Source organism: Lagenorhynchus albirostris, chromosome 9, assembly GCF_949774975.1.
Source record: "Lagenorhynchus albirostris chromosome 9, mLagAlb1.1, whole genome shotgun sequence".
NCBI lineage: Eukaryota > Metazoa > Chordata > Mammalia > Artiodactyla > Delphinidae > Lagenorhynchus > Lagenorhynchus albirostris.
Window position 1 is genome coordinate 68,791,914 of NC_083103.1, and position 17,321 is coordinate 68,809,234.

Below are 17,321 nucleotides of genomic sequence, written 5' to 3' on the forward strand. Positions count from 1 at the left end.
GAATTAATGAAGAGACATAACTTTAAAAAATTAAAATAATTTAGAAAACTTTTTCAGTTAGTAAAAATACATATGGCGAACATCTTCCCACATGACTTTAAAGGGCTATTCAGTATATGACTACATGGCTATATCACAATTTACCTAAACAATTTCCTTTAATTGGACATTTAGATAGTCACCAGCTTTTCACATTTATAAATAACGTAATGAACATCTATTGATATGTTACATGACTTATTTCCTTGGGAAATATTTCTAGAAGTAGAAATGCTGAGTCAAACGATGTGTGCATTTTTAAGGATAAGTATATTATACTGCTTTTACCAGCAATGCATGAGAATGCACATTTTCCCACCTTTAGCATTCTGCAAGGCACCTTGAAGAATGCAAAGTAGGAGGGAATTTGCCCCATCCATGTTGGAGTTCTGGTAAATTCCCACCTCGAATTTAAAACAGATAAACCTGGATTCCTATCTGGGTACTGCCATTAATGAGCTTAAAATTATTCTATCTATAAAACAGGGATAATAATTGCACCTACCTCCCCATTGTTGTGAGGATTAAAGGAAACAAAACATATGTAAAGCACTTACACTGCTCGACACAGCAAACATTCAATAACATGTTACGTTTATTTCTACCATTACTGTGACTTGAAAGAAATCAACTGCAAAGTGCCCTGCACATTATTACAGGACAGCAATCTGTTACTATAATAAAGTATTTCTTTAAAGCTCAACTTCTTTTTTAATCATTTAGCAGCGAATTACAAATATTCCTAATACAATGCATCTAACTGGGAGGAACAATATTATTACTACCTCGATCTCTATTTTTGTTTTACTTTTGACAGCGGGAAACCATAAACAAAGTTTCGCATTCCCTGTCGCCAAGGAGACAAGACACCAGAGGAAAGCAGGCAAACAAACTCTGCCAAGTGAGCCAACTACACGTCGTATCTCAGTCTGGTCAGCACGTCACACTCGCCACTCCTGGGGTGGCAGACGGTAAATTAAGGATTCACCAGGGACTCTGAACAGGGCTGCCGTGTCTGAAAGGCCAAACCATGGCAACTTCCTTAAAGCATCGTTGGAAAAAAACAGAGTCCGCGAAGGCTCTGCATTGCCTTTGAAACGTACACCAGCGCACGACAACCGTCAGCGCGCGCTCGCGCGCGCGCACACAAACACACACACGTACATTTTGACGCCCTCTGTAGGGCCTAGCTTTTCGCCTGACCCAGCTCTCATATCGGACAACTCGTTCCTGTGCAGGTGCTGACTCGGAGGTCAGTCACCTCCTAAGCCTCGGCTCAAACCAAATGTCCCAGGGAGGTCTGCTTTGATGGTTTTACGTTCAAACCTACGCCAGACCCCCAACCCCAAGAACCCTGACCCCCAAGAAACCCCAACAACGACCGGAAAGCCACTCCGCGTTTCTCCCTGTCTAGGGACAGGAAACGCGAACCCTGACGCGTGGGGCAGGGTGGGCGGCCGCGCGGGCGCCCGCACCGCCCCCAGACCCCCGGCCGAGGCCGAGCGCGGGCTCGGGGCCTCGGCGCTTCCCGCGGACGCGCATCCCTGCGCCACGTCGGCCAGCGCCCCCGCCCGCGCCCAGCACCCACCGAGCTCTTCGTGCCCAGCCGCCTCGGCCGCCGCCGGCGCCGCAGCTTCCATCTCTCGGGAGTCTCCAGGACGCCGCCGCCCCGGGACGCGCGCTCCTGCCGCTGCGTGGCTAAGGCCTTCCCGGCTGAGCGGGAACCGCGCCCGGCCCGGCGCACCGCACCCGCTCGGCGGGGAGCATGCGCAGTGGGGCGGCCAGGCCCGGCCGAGGCGCCGGGGCTCGAGGAGCCTTCCTGGGGCGTTGGGTTGCGGCCAGTGAGCAGCGCTCGTGGTAGAAGACCCGAGTGAGAGGAGGTCCGGCTGCAGGAGGGCAGGGTAACGGGAGAGGAGGGACGTTTTGGAGATAACTGGGGGTAGTAACTTAGAGCTGGCGGAGACCCAGGCCTATAGCTCCCTGGTGGGGATGAGGGTGGGGAGGGTGTCTTTACAGATGACCACGAGCTCAAATTCCAGGACGCCATATACTTGCAAGGCTTTAGCATTCTGCAAGGCACCTTGAAGAATGCAAAGTAGGAGGGAATTTGCCCCATCCATGTTGGAGTTCTGACTAGTTGTTTTTCCGTCTCTATGCCTCTATTTAGAGATAGAGGGTGCCCTCAAGTAGCGTTTCATTTAGTCAGATAGTTTAACTTTAAGGATTTTTCAGTGCCCTTCAGATACTTGCCGTTAGCCGCAGTGTTGAAAGGAAATTAAGGTTAAGAGTAATTATACTGATGCAGTGTCAGATATTCTTAAGCACTGTACATGCATTGTCTTATTTAATTCAGATGACAAGCCTGTGCGATAATTCTAATGTGTATATCCATTTTACAGATGTGGGAACTAAACGCACAGAGCTAAGTAACCTGTCCAAGGATAATAAAGTAGTAAATGGCAAAGATGGAATTCTGTCTGCAGCCAGAGCTGGGGCTTACAATATGCAGCTGGCCCCTCAGGTGGGTACATCTGAAGCCGGCTTTTGGACAGAATGAAAGTGCTTTAATTTTGAAATTGCTCTTTTTTTTTTTTTCATTTCATAGTTCTTTAAAGCCAGGACATAAGACTTTTTCTTTTTGTCCGTTCTATTTCAGTAGGGTCTTCTGAGGAAAGTTGGTTTGTTGTTGTTGTTTTGATGGGGGGGGGGTGTGTGTGTGTCTGATTTCTAGGATCACTGATACAACTACATGGTGATAGTGATAAATATTTAAAATGCTAAGATTTAAAAAGTACGCAGTTACATAATATCTGTACCTTTCCTCCTGTTGCATCTTTTGTGACTTTTACTAGTGGTTTGCCAAAACCCTTTGTTTTCCTTAAATCAACCCCAGTCATTCACAAACATACATTTGCAAACCCCAAAGAAAGGTTTTCTGTAAAATGTTCCTGACACTTAACAAAGATGTAGGGGAGATAGAGAAAAAAGAACTCTATCGTGGTGGATCATAACTAGAGGAATAGTCCCTAAGCCGTATCGGGGTGGGGTACCTAGTTACAGATCAGTGGGAGAGAAGACAGGCATCGGATAGGTAACTGTCCAAGAAACCACCCATTGTAGTGAGAACACTTGGGACAGTGTCTTGAAAGAGCAACATTATCCTTTGAGTGTTAAAAGGGATCAAAAGCCATTGTCCTCTAATCTCAGCATCAGGAAAAGCAGATCTGGCAGTGTGGAAGGGAAAAAGGTCTGACCTGTAATGGAGGCCTGGGCCGAGGCAGGCAGCCAGGCTCAGTGTTTTTACAGACTGATATGGAGATAAGCCAAGTGATAGGGATGACCGTAAAATTCAAGACAATTATATGGTTTCATATTGCACTACTTGAGAAGGTATTTACTGTGACTTCTGCTCCAGATCTTGTAAATTGGAAGAGGGTATAGGGAAAAGCTATATTAGAATAAAGGCATTATAAAGAATCTGACTATTTGAACCCTGGCGATTCCTTTCTTTCTTTTCCTCACTTTAACTTCCTGGATCATATGTCAATTACTTCCTCCTTTGTAACTACCATACTTTGTTCATATCTCTGTTGTAACATCTCTCCCTGTGCCTTATAATTATTTCCCTGTCCGAGTCTTATGCTATACTGTGAATGCCTGCAGGAGAGAAGCTGTATCTTTGTCTGTGTCTCAAAAGGCCTAGCAGAGTGCCCTGCATGTATCAGTGGTTCAGTAAATAGGTGTTGAAAGTTGTTGAATATAGCCTCATGGATACATGAAGGGAAATATTTAGAAAGCTTTAATTTATCCAAACACATTTATGGAACACCTCCCCTGTGCCAGGGACTATGCTAGATGCAGGGTCTGAAATGGCAAAGAATATTGGTATGAACTGGAGTTCATAGTCTAGTATAGGAGGATGCAAAAGAAAAGAACTAAACAAAATATTAACTATGTAATTACAGTGTTGGTGAAGAAAATAGTAATAGGGTGCTACTGGAGAAACTACTTCAGATTGAGTAGGCAGGACAGTCTTCTCGGAGAACATTTAAGCTGACACCTCAAGATTAGAAGGAGTTAGATGTATGTAGGGAGAAAAGCAGTTCAGGCTGTGAAAATAGCCTTCACCATTTCACAGATGGAGAAACGGCTGTGTTTCAGACATGTTGATTTGAGACACCTGTGGAACATCTAGATAGCATCTTTTATACAGTAGTTAGATCTCAAAAGTTTCTTCATGTGTAAAATAATATTTCCAACCTCACAGTTTGTTGTGAAGATTTAATGAGATAAAGTATCTAGAACATTAGTCCGTTGCCTAGTTCACAGAAAGCATCAAGTAAACTGAACATATTAATTAGGAGTTTTTTATGGTACTAGAGAGAGGGACCAGCTTAAACTAACTTAAGACAAAGGGGGACTTTTACTGAGATCCCCAGGACAGAGATTTGACTGGGATCAGGAACAGCTGATTTTGATGCCTCTGAGACTCTGTCTCCTTCTCCTGCCATTGCTTTTCTCTGTGCACCTGCTTGTATATCTGTGCAGTGTTTTGCTGCAGAGGTCCTCTGCTTCTAAGGTTTACCTGGCAGGAAACATGGTTCCTAAACCCTCGCAATTTCTATAGTTTACAGTTCAGGTGTCCAGAAAGACACTAGTTTCTTTTTTTTCAGTTTCAGTTTTTAAATTTCTCAGGAAAGAATTGTGATTAGATCAACTTAGATCAGGTTCTCACCCCAGACTGGTAAAGAGTGAGGGGTGAACAAAGTCATATATGTGGTAGGGACTGATGAAATTATTGCAGATGACAGTGTGAAGAAGGTAACAGTTTCCAAAAAAGAAAAGCTGAGTGGACCAAATCCTCAGCATTTACTCTATTTTGATTCCCTCTGTGTAAAATATTATTTATTATGTATCTTAAATATGTTTTACCCTCTTATGTTTTCAATGTATATAGAGATAATTTCTCACCATCTTCTAATTAATATCCACTTTAATGACTTCTGTATTCTGTTGAAGAATTTAGGAAACATGCTGACCAGCACTGGTCCTCTTAAGAGTTTCTTTGTTGGAGTAATTGTTGCTGATAACCGTACTTTTATTACCAATAAGTTTGTTTTATTTAACTCTTTATGACTGAGTTAGTAGATTAAAATTAACTGAAAAATGTGCCTAGGAGAAAGAGAATGCAAGTAGTACAAGATAACTAAAAACACCTGATATTCTCAAATAAAAAATTTTTAAAAGATAGTGCATCCATAAAACAAGAATAGAATGCCACGGAAAAAGGAATGTTCATGGAACAAAAAGTAGAACAAAAAGACAAAAAGAAAGGAAAATAGAAAAAATAATAAAATTAAGGATACGTCTAGCGGGTTCAAGGAGAAGGGAAAAATCAAAGTAATAATACAACAGAATTTCTCAGAATTGAAGGGTATTTGTTTCCAAATTAGAAGGATTGCCCAGTACAGCACTGAATACCTAGTACAGCAGATGAAAACAGACTTAAGCCAAGACATATCTAAATTGTAAAATTTTAGAACACTGAAAGGAATAGGGAGATCCTAACAGCTTTTTGAGATAAAAAATGAATAAATAAAAGGTAAGGAAGGGATCACATTCGATTGCAGTTGCATCTAACTGCCCAGTAGCAACAACAAAAGCTGGAAGACAGTGGAGCACTGCATTACAACTTCCGAAGTAAAACACATCCAACTTAGAACCTGATACCTAGCCAAACTATCAATCAGATGAAAGCATAAAATAAACACATTTTAAGATATATAAGAGCTCAAAACATATACTTCCTATGTTCCTTCTCTTAGAAAGCATGGGAGGAATGCTCCATCAGAATTAAGGGGTAAACCTAGGAAGAAGTAGACATGGGATCCAGGAAAGCAGGGATCCAACACGGGAGAGGTGAATCCCAAGAAAATGCCAAATGCCAGGGTCCCAGTTGTGCAGCAGTCCTAGAGAGTAAGCAGTCCAAATTGGGGCAGGAGAACAGAAGGTACCAAGAAGGGATACCTTCAAGCACAAACCATTGATAAAAGAAATACAAGTACAGTGCGCCATTTTCCTTGCAGGGAATAATATGTGTCAAGTCATAATAATAAAAACACAAAACATAACTTTAACAGAGAATGTATTACAACTCTGTTCGAAGATGTGGGTGTGGTGGGGAGAAATATTCTCTGTGAAGGCTGTGTAAAAGAGCTAAATCCTCACTTTTCAGAGTTGTGAGAAAATAGGTAATATCTAAAGCTGAAACATCAGTATTACTGTAAGAGTGTTATTTACAGATACGGAGGTAAATACCAAATGAAACTACCAGAGGAGTTTGAAGTGGTTGCCTCTTGAGAAAGGGAATTGTAGGGAGAGCTGGTTTTTCATTATGTCTTGTTTGATTCTTTGAGTACATGATAAAAACAAACACTAAATTTACAAAAAGGGAAAGTCATGGTCCCTGCCAAACACTAATTTTTGTCAAGACAGGTGTTCAAGAAAGTCATCTATATGTGAAGTTTGTTATTTTTTAAAATTTACGTTTTCCTGTTCTTAGTTGATTTCAAATACTTCATTTTTAATGTCAGTTATCTCTGTGACTGGGGAGACAGCAGTTTCAGAATTTACATTCGAATGACTGGGAACAACTGAAGAGAGGAGATTTTCTCAAAAGTCCTTTGAAATTTTATAGTCAAAATGAGAGGGACCCGTCTTGAGAAAGATGGCTGGCCTACAAGAAATAGAATTTTTAAATATCAATTTATCCAGCTACTGCTACATCCTGCTTTTAGATTATTTATATGCAAAATTGTATCACCATCATAAATAATGTCTTTTTGTCATTTGGATTGGGAAAAGGTAAATTCTCCACACAACGTGGCATTTATTGAAGACTCTGAATTGAATACTTGTTTCATTAATGGACCCAAGAAGGACTCCCTAGAAAAGCTTGACACTTCAGGACAAAGGGAACCCAAATGAACTGGGTGTCAGTGGAATTACCATTAAATCCCAGATCGACCACACTTAGGGTCCTTTCCCAGAAAGCTGAAGCAATACAGTTAAGATTGTGCTTGAAACATGTACCACTGAGCATACGAGACAATATTATCGGAAAAATCCTCTTGACAATAAGCAGACCACTGAAATACATTTCTGAAAATGTTCAGAAAGTCTACATTTATAAAGCTTTGAACGTTTCTGAAAAATTCTTGGATTATTTACCACTCACGCCCACAAAGGTAGAGCTAGAATTTGAAACCTGGTCTGTGTATTCTTTTCTTTGCTGTAATAATTATAATTACATACCACCTAGGCACCAGACAAAATACTATGTGCCTGAAAGCGTTCTCCACTTGTCTTCCATTTCCCCCCCAGATCCTCTTTCCCACTTTTTCCATCCTGTTCTGGGCCCCAGAAGGCTGTCCTGTATAGAATGCTTCAATGGGCCTCCAATTGGTTTTGAGGTTTGGAGATAGTGGAAGGAGGTCGATCCTAGGACAGAGGTGAAGGAGGTCAGGAATTCATTTTTCTGGTACCCTCCTTACTAAGTCCCTACAGGTTGGCTGCATCCCTCTAAGAAAGTCACAGCTTCTGTCGGGCAGCCCTCTCCAGGGTCCCGGTAAACACTCCTTCTTATTGCCTTTCCAGGCATAGAGGCAGGAATGTTCCTCCTCCCCACTGCCTGCCCTCGGATACCACATCATCCCCTGTTGATGTTCTTGAAAAGCTGCCCATATCATTGTAAATAGTTCCTCTCCTCGACTCTCCTCAATTAGCACTTTGTATGAGTATGTATGCATATGCCAGCTGTTTCCTGGTGAGACCTTTATAACTGCACATACATAATCTCATTTATTTCCCTAAGAAGACTTCATGTATTATCTCCATTTTACAAATGAAGAAACTGAGAGTAATAGAAGTTAAACGATTAGCTCAAAATCCAATAGTACTGTCAAGTTTCAACTACACTGTCTCCAGAAACATTTATTCAGACAATGGGAAATCACATCCGTATCCCAGAAAGTTCTTAAAATTTGGAATCCTGTATGGCTTTCGTTACCACCTCAGTAACTTTCTTGGGGGGCGGTTATTGATTCAGGCCAATAATCGTCAGGTAGGAAGGTGGCAGTTAGTGAAGCAGCTGTTGCCTTGATTTTGGCGAAACACTCAGGCTTCTGACCAAAAAAATAAAGCATGCTGGGTAGAGCAGTACATGGGTACCAAGTGAGGGCCCCTATCATATGTCACTCACCCTGCCTATCCATCTATCATCTCCAGGCTCTTCCCCTTTCTTCAGGGCTGTTAAGTTGGGAATAGAATTTTCTGCAGTCCCCTCCTCTCATCTTCCCTTCCCCATGTCCAGTTCCTGGAGGGCCCTACTGAGGATATACTGTCCTAGGGCTGTATATTAAATTGTAAATTATCCTGGAAAAATTGTCCACGGAGGCTCCATTTTTCTGCCATTTGGCAGTGGGGCAAAGATGGGGTTAAAAAGAGGGGGTAAAGTGATAAGAGCTAGGTTAGGTTAGTTCGGTTTGGTCCCTTTAACTAGATTCTTGCTCTTAACTTTTTCTTCTAAGTCATATTTTAAAAAGGTAAGAAAATGAGTTCTCACATCACAATGGTCTAGTTAATTTTGTTGAAAGTACTCATAGTAATAAATGTAACAACAAGGGAATCTAACTTTCATGGAGGCAAGCCCCACGCTAAGTGAGTTTCACTCATAAATTACCCCATTTACCCTGCACAGCAACCCTACGAGGCAGGTGTTGTATTACCCCATTTTTTAGCTGAAAAAAAACTGAGGCTTAGACAGATGAAGCAACTTGCCCAAAGTCCCACAGCTGAAAACCAAGTTCAGTTGCAACGCTGGGATGCATGTTGCAAACCACTGAGCCTCCCAGCCACTTGAGGGAGGGCCTGACTCCTGAGCTGGCAGGTTGTGGGTGCATTTCCACGCTGCAGGCCACTGGTTGGTGGTGTGATTGAGTCATTAGTGCGTTGTATGTATTGTCTGTCTGTTCTCACAGAATGAAAGGTAAGGAAGATCCTCAGGAAATCAGGTAATTGGGCTTCACTGTTGGGGCTTAACTGACATAAATGTCACTACCCACATATTCAACATTGTCCTCTGAAAATATTACCCTGTGAAGGGCAATAGAAAAAGTGACTTACGGCAAGTGCTAGGAAGCACACACTTATTTTCCCACATGCTATTTATTCCTTTTGGTATTTAATATAAATGGTAAGAAGGCTTAAAACTTGTACTTAAATAAATCCCAGGCGTCCTTCCAAAAGGCTTAAAAGAAGAAGAGTGCTTTCAAAACTGTGCTGCTTTCCATTTTAAGCATTATGTATTGGTTAAATATTAACCTATAAGGAAGTTATTTAACCTTCATTGCCTTCTAATGAAACTATTGTCATGCCAAGTACAGAAGTCTGGGTTTTCTCTGGTCACTAAGAATTCAGTATCCTCACGTGTAAAATTTAACTGGATAAGCCCCCTCCGTTTCAGGATTTAACATCAGGGTCTGGTTTGGGATTTGATTTGATAGGCCATACCCGTCAGTTTTTGTGTAGCCTACTTTTTATCACAGTTCAAAGGGAGTATGTGAAAGACTTACTTATGGTAAGTAGGTCACCAGAGACACATGTCAGGCCTGAGGAATCCTAGAATTTCCACTACTTAGAACACTCTCCACGGTGATCTGAGGAGCTTTCTCACAACTTAATAATGTTGAGTGATACCAGCTGCATTGGGAAGGAGTAGAACCATACCTCACTAGGGAAATCTGCCTAGGAGATGCCGATCCCCAGTGGACCTCATTAGAGAAAATAAGTACACATAATCTGCTTTTTTGTAATGAAAAAGAGTGGCATGGAAGTTAGAAAGTTTCCACTCAGGAGACAGGAGATGTTCCAGCTAGAGGATTGCATTCCAGCTCATGTCCTCAGAAGTTTATAAGACAAGACGTCCTTAGAAAAAGGTACCCTTTTAAAAAGAAAATGTCACCACCCTGTTTCCTTTAAGGCCAAGCTGGTAGCCAACCACATTAGGCTCCATTTATATGGTTCTCTTTCTGTCAATTTTGTTTCTCAGTCATAATAGCCCATAATTGTTCATTGTTTGATTTTTCCCTCATAAAATGGCTAAGCACTTTGACCTGATTTTCTCAATAGACTGCATCCATTTTATAATAAATTAGATCAGTGATTGACTTCTTAAAGATGGACTATTGTATTAAGTCAGAGAAGTGAGAAATTGACCAAGGAACAGTTCATTTTGCATAATGTGTTTCCTAATTCATCCTCTAATCAGCTCTTTGGATCTACATTAATTGTGTCAAGAAATTCTTTACCATCTAACAAGTTTGACTTTATTGGCGATCATTCAAATGTAGCTCTTTGAGGAAATAAAAGACAAAGCTATTTATATCACAACACTTAGGTTTTTAAAAACAAGACTCTTAGTAATAATTTTCATTTACATGTCAATTACCACAACTTGATTCTGACATAGAAAACAAACTTACGGTTACCAAAGGGGAATGGGGGGAGGGATAAATTAAGAGTTCGGGATTAGCAGATACACACTATATATATATAAAATAGGTAAACAACAAGGACCTACTGTATAGCACAGGGAACTATATTCAATATCTTGGAATAACCTATAATAGAAAAGAATCTGAAAAAGAATATATATATGTGTTTATATATAAATATATAAACTGAATCACTATGCTGTACACCTGAAACATTATATATCAATTATATTTCAATTTAAAAAGGTAAAAACAAAAAAACTTGATTCTGGAATATAGCTCTCCGTGCATAAAATTTGCCTGGCCTCATACCTTCTGGACTTGGACTAGTACAGTAGGAATGGGGACAGAGTAGACTTCCCATTCATGGTGGATAGGTTTTCCATGCATAAGAGGGTACCTCCTGGAGTTGACCATAAATTACAGCCTCGTGCTGTACAAAATAGTGCCTTACAATTGCTATGCATGTTCCACAGCTTGATTTCTTTAAGCATGTCCTGAAAAAATGAAGCCACTAGCCCAAATTGGGCTGAATTCCAGGTTGTTACAACTGAATGGTCAAAGAATTTCCCCCAGAAAAGATGCTCTCCTGTACACTATCCAAACCAATGGAAGAACATGTCGGTAACGGCTGCTATTCACAGGAATCGGTTCCTTGCAGGACTCCTGAAACCCATTTAACGGGTTTATAAAGATTTGCTGCTGAACCATCTACTGTCTTTGTAATTATCTTCTTTTACTGTTGAGAAAGAAAGATAAACCAGGAAACATTTAAAAAGTGTATTTTACAACAGTACTTTCCACCAGGTCTAGAGTAACACACAAGCATATCTTAATACCTTAAGTGAATGTTCCTCAAGCAAATTGCTATCCCCATGCCCCCATTTTCCCTCCCCTTCCACAATTTATTAGTATCATTGCTATAACAGAGATTATTCATTGTCCCTTCTTTTTCTTTCATTGAAATACAACTTTTAACTCTGCACATGGGAACCTAGCCATGTGTGCTGTATGACTAGACTCTGGCCAATACGATCTGAGCAGAAAGAATAAGTGCAGCGTATGAGTCTTGCCCTTGAACCATGCACATAAGGGTAACACTCTAGGGATGACAAGCCACCAAAACAGAAGGAGCCTGGGCCCTTGATGATTTCCTAGAGTAGAACTAGTAACATCATCTTGGACTTCGTTGTGAGAGAGAAATCTTATTTGTATCATTGTTACGTTGGGTCCCTGTCACCCACAGCTAATGAATACAAGCTTTCATTCAGATGACTATAAGGTTTACGGTAAATCATACGAAGAAAAGATTACAGGCTCTTACTCAAGTCTGTGTTAGCCTGATAATGTCAGCAGAAAACTTGCTCCACACAAATCCTCTGTGAAATTTTGTGTTTGTCCCGATAGACAAAGGAAATCAGTTTACTTTTCTGGTTAACTTGGAATTTACAGAAATACTTACCAGAAGTTTTGATAGAAGGATGCCTCATTACTTGGAGAGCAAAAGAGCTTGGGCAGTATCACGTTCTATTGGTTCACTTCTCAAAGTTGGGTCCATGGACCAACAGCATCCTTGTCTTTCAATGAAGAATCTCAGACCACACCCCAGATCTACTGATCAGAATCTCTATTTATAAAACAATACAATGTGACTGGTGGCACATTCAAGTTTGAGAAGCATTGTTCTAGGAAATAACATGAGAGAGCCTGGTGGAATTTCTATATTCTATAACAGTAGTTCTCAAAGTGTAGTCCCTAGACCAGTAACATCAGCATCACTTAGAAACTTGCTAGAAATATAAATTCTTGGCCCCCACCCCAGACCTACTGACTCAGAAATGCTGAGGGTGTGTCCCAGCTATTTGTATTTTAACAAGTCCACCAGGGTAATTCTGATGCATGCTAAAGTTTGAGAGCCACCATTTTAAAGCTGTATTTCCTGAAATTTGTTTTTGGAATAGTAAAGTCAGTGTAAACAAATGTCATGTGGAAAGTGTTCCATGGTCAAATAAGTTTAACAAAACGAAACAGTTTTATTTAATGCAGAGTTTTCATAGTCTCTAATATGTTAATATGCATGGCCATATCCAAGAGGGTGATGCCGAATGCAGAATTTAACAAACACACTTGACATCAGAACCATTTTTCATGAATTAACTCTTACGACTGGTGTTCCATGGACCAAACTTTGGGAAATGCTTTTCTGTAGTTTCTCAAATTTGCTGAAATATTTTCAGGCTGAGGATACGGTTTACAACTGATTACATTTAAAGTGAAAGGTTCCAGAGACGCCAATCCAAACTCCAGGATTATTGTTTCTTTACCACACTCCTTTCCAGGCATCTGGCATCACGTGTAATCACTGAGATTCTTTATTCCTCTTTTTCTTACAACCACTCTCATCTTCAGTCCTAGGCTTACAGGATTTGGCATCCCCTAAAACAACATAGGGAACCCATTCAGCTTGAGGATTATCTGACATTTACTGAGCACTTACTCTGTTCTATGCCTCATGCTAAGTGCTTTCTTATATATTATCTCATTTAATCCTCGCAACAGCCCTGCAAAACAGATGTTATTATCAATATTTTAGAAATAACTGATGCTCAGAAAGGAAGTGAATCCCAAAGCCCCATAGTAAAAACCAGACCCAGGACCCCAATTCTGATCTGATGGATTTTAAAGCTTCTACTGATTATACCATTTCCACTGCATACTTCAGGCTGTCAGCATCACCCTGCCGGCTAAAATATTGACTCCATGCCGCTGTGTCTCTAAGCAATCTGATTATCCATACCAGACTAGGATAGGGCTTTTGGGTAATGTGTTGAGAAATAAGGGGAAAGCTCAGGTAATTTTTGAAGTTAATAGCTCTTCCACTTGGAACAAACCCAGGATGGTTCTACATACAAAACAATCTTCTCAAAATCAACAAGTATTCATTGATCATTGAGTCATGTGCGTGGAGGAGGGACAATGGTTCATTTGCCCAATCAATTTGGGAACACAAAACAGTCCACGTGCAAGAACACTTACCCATGCACAGCTGTATATGCCAAGGGCGGAACAACTGGACTGAACAACTTCCCAATGTGACAGGGGTTAAAAATAAGTAGAGGTGCCTTCTAGTTGGGCTGGTGATGCATTTCCCCTTAAATCTCAAAATCTGTAGTAGAGGAGGTATAGCAGTTCTGAGGAAGTGGGAAGCGGTGGCATTTGAAGGACCGTGAGAATACTTACTAGAGCAGTTCACCTCTGACTGAGCCTTGAAGGTGGAGTCAGGATTTGGAGAGGCCCTAGGATGACCCCTTGACTGGAGAGTCCAGAAGATGGTGGATGCAGTCAGTGTGACGACCGCCCCTCACTGACACTCCCAGTTCAGGTGTTAGCTTCAGTGTACAGGCAGAGTCCACGCCTCCCCATTGTCACAGGGCGGTGTTTACAAGAAGAGGCCTGACTCTCCTCAGCCGACCCAATGCATGACTTGCTCTTTTGATTGAGAAGCCTGCTCTCACGTTAGGTCACAGTACAGAGACTTACTGAATAGTTCAGTCACTTCAGGATTAATCCGGCACATCCAGGGATCTTTGTACTTGCTCTCAGGATTCACACCTTCTCTTTTGGTGCTTCTCTGTTGTTGAAAAGAGTGGCTGCCTCGACTCCATTTCCCATGGGGTGATCCATGCTCTGATAGCAAAGGTCCCAGTTTGCCTGGGATAGCCCCAATTTACTCCGTTGTTTGGAATGTCCCAGTTCGAATAGTAAGTTTATGGCCACCCTATGCACAGTGCTAGTCACCTTCCAACATGGGAGCATGTGCCCAGAGAGCCACTCTTGTCCCTTGTTCCAGCAAGTTGGATCTACATTTCTGATACCGTTCACAGGGACATAATGCCATGGGCCAATACTGTCACCCCTCCCAGGAGTGTGGATTTGGGTAAAGCCACTGCTCTTTGAAACTCATCCTTCGAAAACAATTTAAATAGCCACCTAGCCGACAGTAAGGACAAATTATAGATATTTTGACTTTTAACAGTACGTTACACTTTTCAAAAGAGCACTGCTAACACATCAGTCACAAATTGTGCCCTTGCTCGACAGCTCTGGTCCTGAATTCTCAGAGGAAAATCTTGAGTACCTGGCGTTACCACCCAGTGAACTCTTTCCTCTTTACCAGGCTCAGAAACAACTGGGGAGGAGCACTAAGCAAATGTCAGACGTAAATGTTACATTGAGCAAACAACGGGAGGGAAGAGTACATGACAAGGCAAGAGCAGCTCCACGCCACACAGCTGTTCCAAGGGCGAGCAGACCATGGTGTCCTGGCAGACGGTATGTACTCAAACAACATTAATGTCTTCTTCTCCCCGCTCTGATTGGAAATTCTCTTGCCACTTTTAATTTAAAGGGCTCTTAGGCTTCTCCGCTGCTCAGCTCTGAGACAAGACGTGCTGGGCATGAAGGCTGGAAATGCCCCTTAACATCTGCTTCTGGCTGGATTGGCAATTAACATGGATCATTTAGAGCTCAATTTAAAAGAGTAAAAATTTGTTGAGAATGTAACTGTGAGCAAGACTAAGTGGGGACTAGAGGGGTTTTTGTTTGTTTGCTTTTATAAATTTTATTTATCTATTTTGGCTGTGTTGGAGCTGCATTGCTGCCCACGGGCTTTCTATAGTTGCGGCGAGCGGGGGCTACTCTTCATCGCGGTGCGCGGGCCTCTCATTGGGGTGGCCTCTGTTGCTGCAGAGCACGGGCTCTAGGCACGCCGGCTCAGCAGTTGTGGCGCACGGGCTTAGTTGCTCCGCGGCATGTGGGATCCTCCCAGATCAGGACTCGAACCCATGTCCCCTGCGTTGGCAGGCGGATTCTTAACCACTGAGCCACCAGGGAAGCCCCGACTATAGGGTTTTGAATATGTTGTGGTCCTTGACCAGCACAGAATTCATCAAACAAGGATGCACTTACCAGGAGAGGTGAGGCTGGTACAAAAATAACTGGAAAATGAAATAGAATCTGACAAGTACCCTAAAAGGAGTAGAAACAAAGGGCAATGGAAACAAAAAAGAAGGAGAGAGTAGTTTTGACTTAGGGGAAGGTAAGGATTCATGGAGGTAGAATTTTTAAATTTATATCATCATAATAACAGCATCCACTAGTATTTATGAGGGCTTTTATCACTCAAGAGCTATTCTAAGTGCTTTAAATGTATTTTTATCGAAATTAGTCTCATTTAAGCTTGCCCTTGAAGAAAAGGCATAATTGAGAGAAACAAATGGAGAAGAAAGGGTATTCCTGGTAACAAAAGCAGACTAATGAAAGGTATGACACATCAGGAGGCATTCAGGAAACAGTAACTGTTGTAGTCAGTTTGCGCCAGACTTTGGGATATGTAAGGAGTAAGGGAGATAAGGCTCGAAGCAAAAGTAGTGCCTTAAATATCGCAATAACAAATCTAAGGTGTTTTCACTAGGCATTGAGGTTCCATTACAGCAATGACTCTTAGTCATCAGAATCCCATGAGGCGCTTTCTCAAAGTACACAGGCCCTTGCCCCAATGCCAGAGACTAAGGAAGTCTCATTTGCAGTTCAGTTTTTCAAAACTCCTGGGCAATTTGGGGAGACATCCCAGTTGAGAACCACTAATCTTCTGGGGACTGCTGTGATTAGATTTTTAGCTCTAGGAAGACGTAAGCAGCAACGTAGAGGATAATCACGTGGGACACACTCTAATCTCGGGGTGCTGAGTTAATACACCCCTGCAATACAAGTGAAGTGTGAGGAGGCCTGATGGGAGGTGACAGTGGGCATGCTCTGCTGAGCTGAACATAGCACAGTTAGAACCAGCTGGGTCTATGCATTGGCCAGATGGGGGGAGGGAATGAGATAACTCTGATATTTAAGCTCAGGCTAAGTTTGTACTGGTTGGTTGGTACTAGTCCTGGCAGAGATGGAAAAAACTGAAAAGGGATCATATTTGAAAGCTCAAATGATGAGTCTGGTTTTGAACATACTGAATTTGAGATGACCCTGGGCAACCTTAGGTGAAGGGTACCAGACAATCAGAAATGTACATCTAGCCCTCATCCCTGGAAACCCGTCAATCCTGGCAACCTAGGAAAGTTGGTCACCCTACCACCCTTAAAGAAAAGAGCACAGTGACCTTAGAATGATCATTAGAAAGCCTTAGATTTAACACTTTTAACTGTTCAAAATCTGTTCTAAGGAGATTTTTCACTATGATCCCACTGAAGGATAAAATAATAATAATTATTAACAATAGCTATAATAATGCATTCATTGAGCAATTGCTACTTTCTAGGCAATGTGATAAGTTAATGCAACAATGCTGTGAAATTAGTAGTATTATTCCCTAGCAAATGTCTAGCTCCAGTGCCATTTATCTGGACAAAAGTGAAAATCAAGAAACTAACAATTTATTCTATAAATTACAACCAAAGTAATTGGTAAACTTAGAATAGGAGGATACTCCCTTCACACAATTCCTGTCCTAAACCAATAGCACACATCAATTTTTATGGTAGAATACTAGAGGCATTGTACTAAAGTCGGGAAGAAAACAAGCCAGCTATCACTGTTATTATTTAATTTTATCCTAGAAGTTTTAGACTCTAAAATAAGAATATTTAAAAGATTAAATAAATAAAGATTGGAAGGGTGTCAACGTAGTTATTAGTTGCAAATCATGATTGTTTATCTGGAAAAGTT

At 41.4% G+C, this 17,321-nt stretch overlaps 1 protein-coding gene across 2 annotated transcripts in view; it reads right to left on the reverse strand.

The window, feature by feature from the left end:
* The window catches only part of SLC36A4 (solute carrier family 36 member 4), a 44,740-nt gene extending 42,951 nt beyond the window's left edge, over positions 1–1,789 (reverse strand). Inside the window, exon 1 of one of the 2 annotated variants that reach the window (XM_060160207.1) lies at positions 1,628–1,789. In XM_060160207.1, coding sequence (XP_060016190.1) covers positions 1,628–1,679 — 52 coding nt within the window. In that variant the 5' untranslated portion in view covers positions 1,680–1,789. The remainder of the gene's footprint in view (positions 1–1,627) is intronic. The other variant, XM_060160209.1, reaches the window with a different exon arrangement.
* Between the last annotated feature and the right edge of the window lie 15,532 nt (positions 1,790–17,321).